Source organism: Pundamilia nyererei, unplaced genomic scaffold, assembly GCF_000239375.1.
Source record: "Pundamilia nyererei isolate P.nyererei 1_Seehausen unplaced genomic scaffold, PunNye1.0 scaffold00801, whole genome shotgun sequence".
NCBI lineage: Eukaryota > Metazoa > Chordata > Actinopteri > Cichliformes > Cichlidae > Pundamilia > Pundamilia nyererei.
Genome location: NW_005188202.1, coordinates 11,796 through 13,769, shown reverse-complemented (window position 1 = coordinate 13,769; position 1,974 = coordinate 11,796). Strand labels below are relative to the sequence as shown.

General features: G+C 36.0%; 1 protein-coding gene across 1 annotated transcript in view; it reads left to right on the top strand.

Moving 5' to 3' along the window:
- The window catches only part of LOC102202772 (protein NLRC3-like), a 10,300-nt gene that overhangs the window by 1,806 nt on the left and 6,520 nt on the right, over positions 1-1,974 (top strand). The window contains exon 3 of the mRNA XM_005754985.1: positions 1,690-1,909. Within this exon, the coding sequence (XP_005755042.1) occupies positions 1,690-1,909 (220 nt within the window). The remainder of the gene's footprint in view (positions 1-1,689; positions 1,910-1,974) is intronic.

The window sequence follows — 1,974 nt, the reverse complement described above, 5'->3', positions numbered from 1 at the left end:
ATCGGCAAAGCGTGTTTCTGGAATATTATGTTTTTGTTGCTGCAAGCGCTTTTTATGCAGTTTTTGCAAAGCTTTAGGTGGAAGGAAACCGTGACCTAGGACAAGCTGATGGCATAAGATGTAAGTACAACTCCTCTGGTTTCATATGCAAAAAAAATATTTGCGCTAGCTTACGTGGTTGCAGTGCTACCGGGATTTAAAAATAGACGGTGTCCGCTCCGATCGGCTCTAAAGGGTTAAATTGTTTTCATGTTGCTCAGTCCAATATTCATCATAACTTAATGGCAAAATAACAAACATACTCCAACAGTGAATCACTTTATTATTATTTATAAAGCACTTTTCAAAACAAAGTTTTGGGAACATAACATGATCCGCAAATAAGGTGCAAGTACACTGCGCAGCCACGTGATTATCAGCGGTTACCACGCCTAGCTAGCTGCATCAGAGCCGCTTTCTGTCAAAAACCTACATTTTAGACCCACCTACAGACACGTGACTGGACAGACGTTACATGCAGTAAATTTGGGCCAACGTGGGTTTTGGCCTTGCAACGTCTGATTGGTTGAAGTGACGTGAACGTGGCATCGTTGCTGTGATCCTATTGGCTCAAACGATTAAAAGGAGGTGTCAATCATGCAAATTGACCAAAAGAGACCAAAGTTACAGTCCCTCAGAGTTTAAAGGGCCAGAGGCCAATTAAACGCTCTATGCGCACAGCAGAAAAGGGCCATTACCATGTAAATCTGTGGTTAATTCTTCAAAAATATATTTTAAAAAACAGCATTTTCAAGCCTATTAATAAAATTAATTAATTTCTGCTCTTAAATACCTAAAAAATCCAACTGGCATGGTGTCCAATTGTGTGCCAAAATTAGACATTTTTGTACAATGTCTGGATATGCATGTATTGACAGTGCTGTAATTTTTCACTGTTTCACTTTACAAACATAAATCTTTGCACAGATGATGTTTATATGTTGGTTATTGAATTTCTGTAATGAAATGTGAACTGAGGGTTATATGCTATTTTTTTTTTAATTAGGCAAGGATAAAATCAACTTACTTTTTCTGTGTTCCAGTCTCAGTAACTTTGACACAGTAATATCTGCTTCAATATATACACCGCCGATGAAATTTCACAAGTGTTAGCTTTATTTTGATACCAAGATTGTAAGGACAAAGTTTGTAATTGCAGAGAAATAATCAATTAAATTTGGGCATTGCATTTTCGAGCAGGAAGCTCAGAAACCCCCACGTTGGCCCAGAGGTTAAAAAAAAATCAGTACTATAGATTACTTAATTTAATTTATGCTATTATGTTATTATTTTCTGTCACCTAAGTCACTCTATAACACTACCGGCGCTCCAGAAAGTACAGGGTACTTACGGTGTACTTATTTATCACATTTCTGTCAGAAATGTAAATTTCTGAAAATGTCCTTACATCAATAAGAACCAAAATGACACATTTATCCAAAAAATCATCCTTATCTTATAACAATGACATTTTGGAATTATATTTTTTTTCTCTGACAGAAGTTTTAATTTAATTAGTTACCTGCATATCGTTTAACACTGTAACTCTGTTAAATTGAAAACACACAAAAAACAAATCTGTAAAAAAGTATTTTTTACTATGAAGATCTGATTTTTTTATGAATTAAGATTGTGTCATTTATTTTCCAGATACTGGAGGGAAACATTATCACTTTTGTGAAGAACGAACTCAAGAAGATGCAGAATGATCTGAATCCAGATTATTCAGAGTGTCAGAGGGATGAAGAGGAGGTGTTGGACAGTGAAGAAGAGAAGCAGAGAAGGAGCAGCAGAGAGGCATTTCTGAAACTTGCAGTTAACTTCCTGAGAATAATGAAACAGGAGGAGCTGGCTGACTGTCTGCAGAGCAGTGAGAGGATTTCTCTTCATAAATTCAGTCTTTACAGGAATGAAATTGTCACATTTTCTATAATC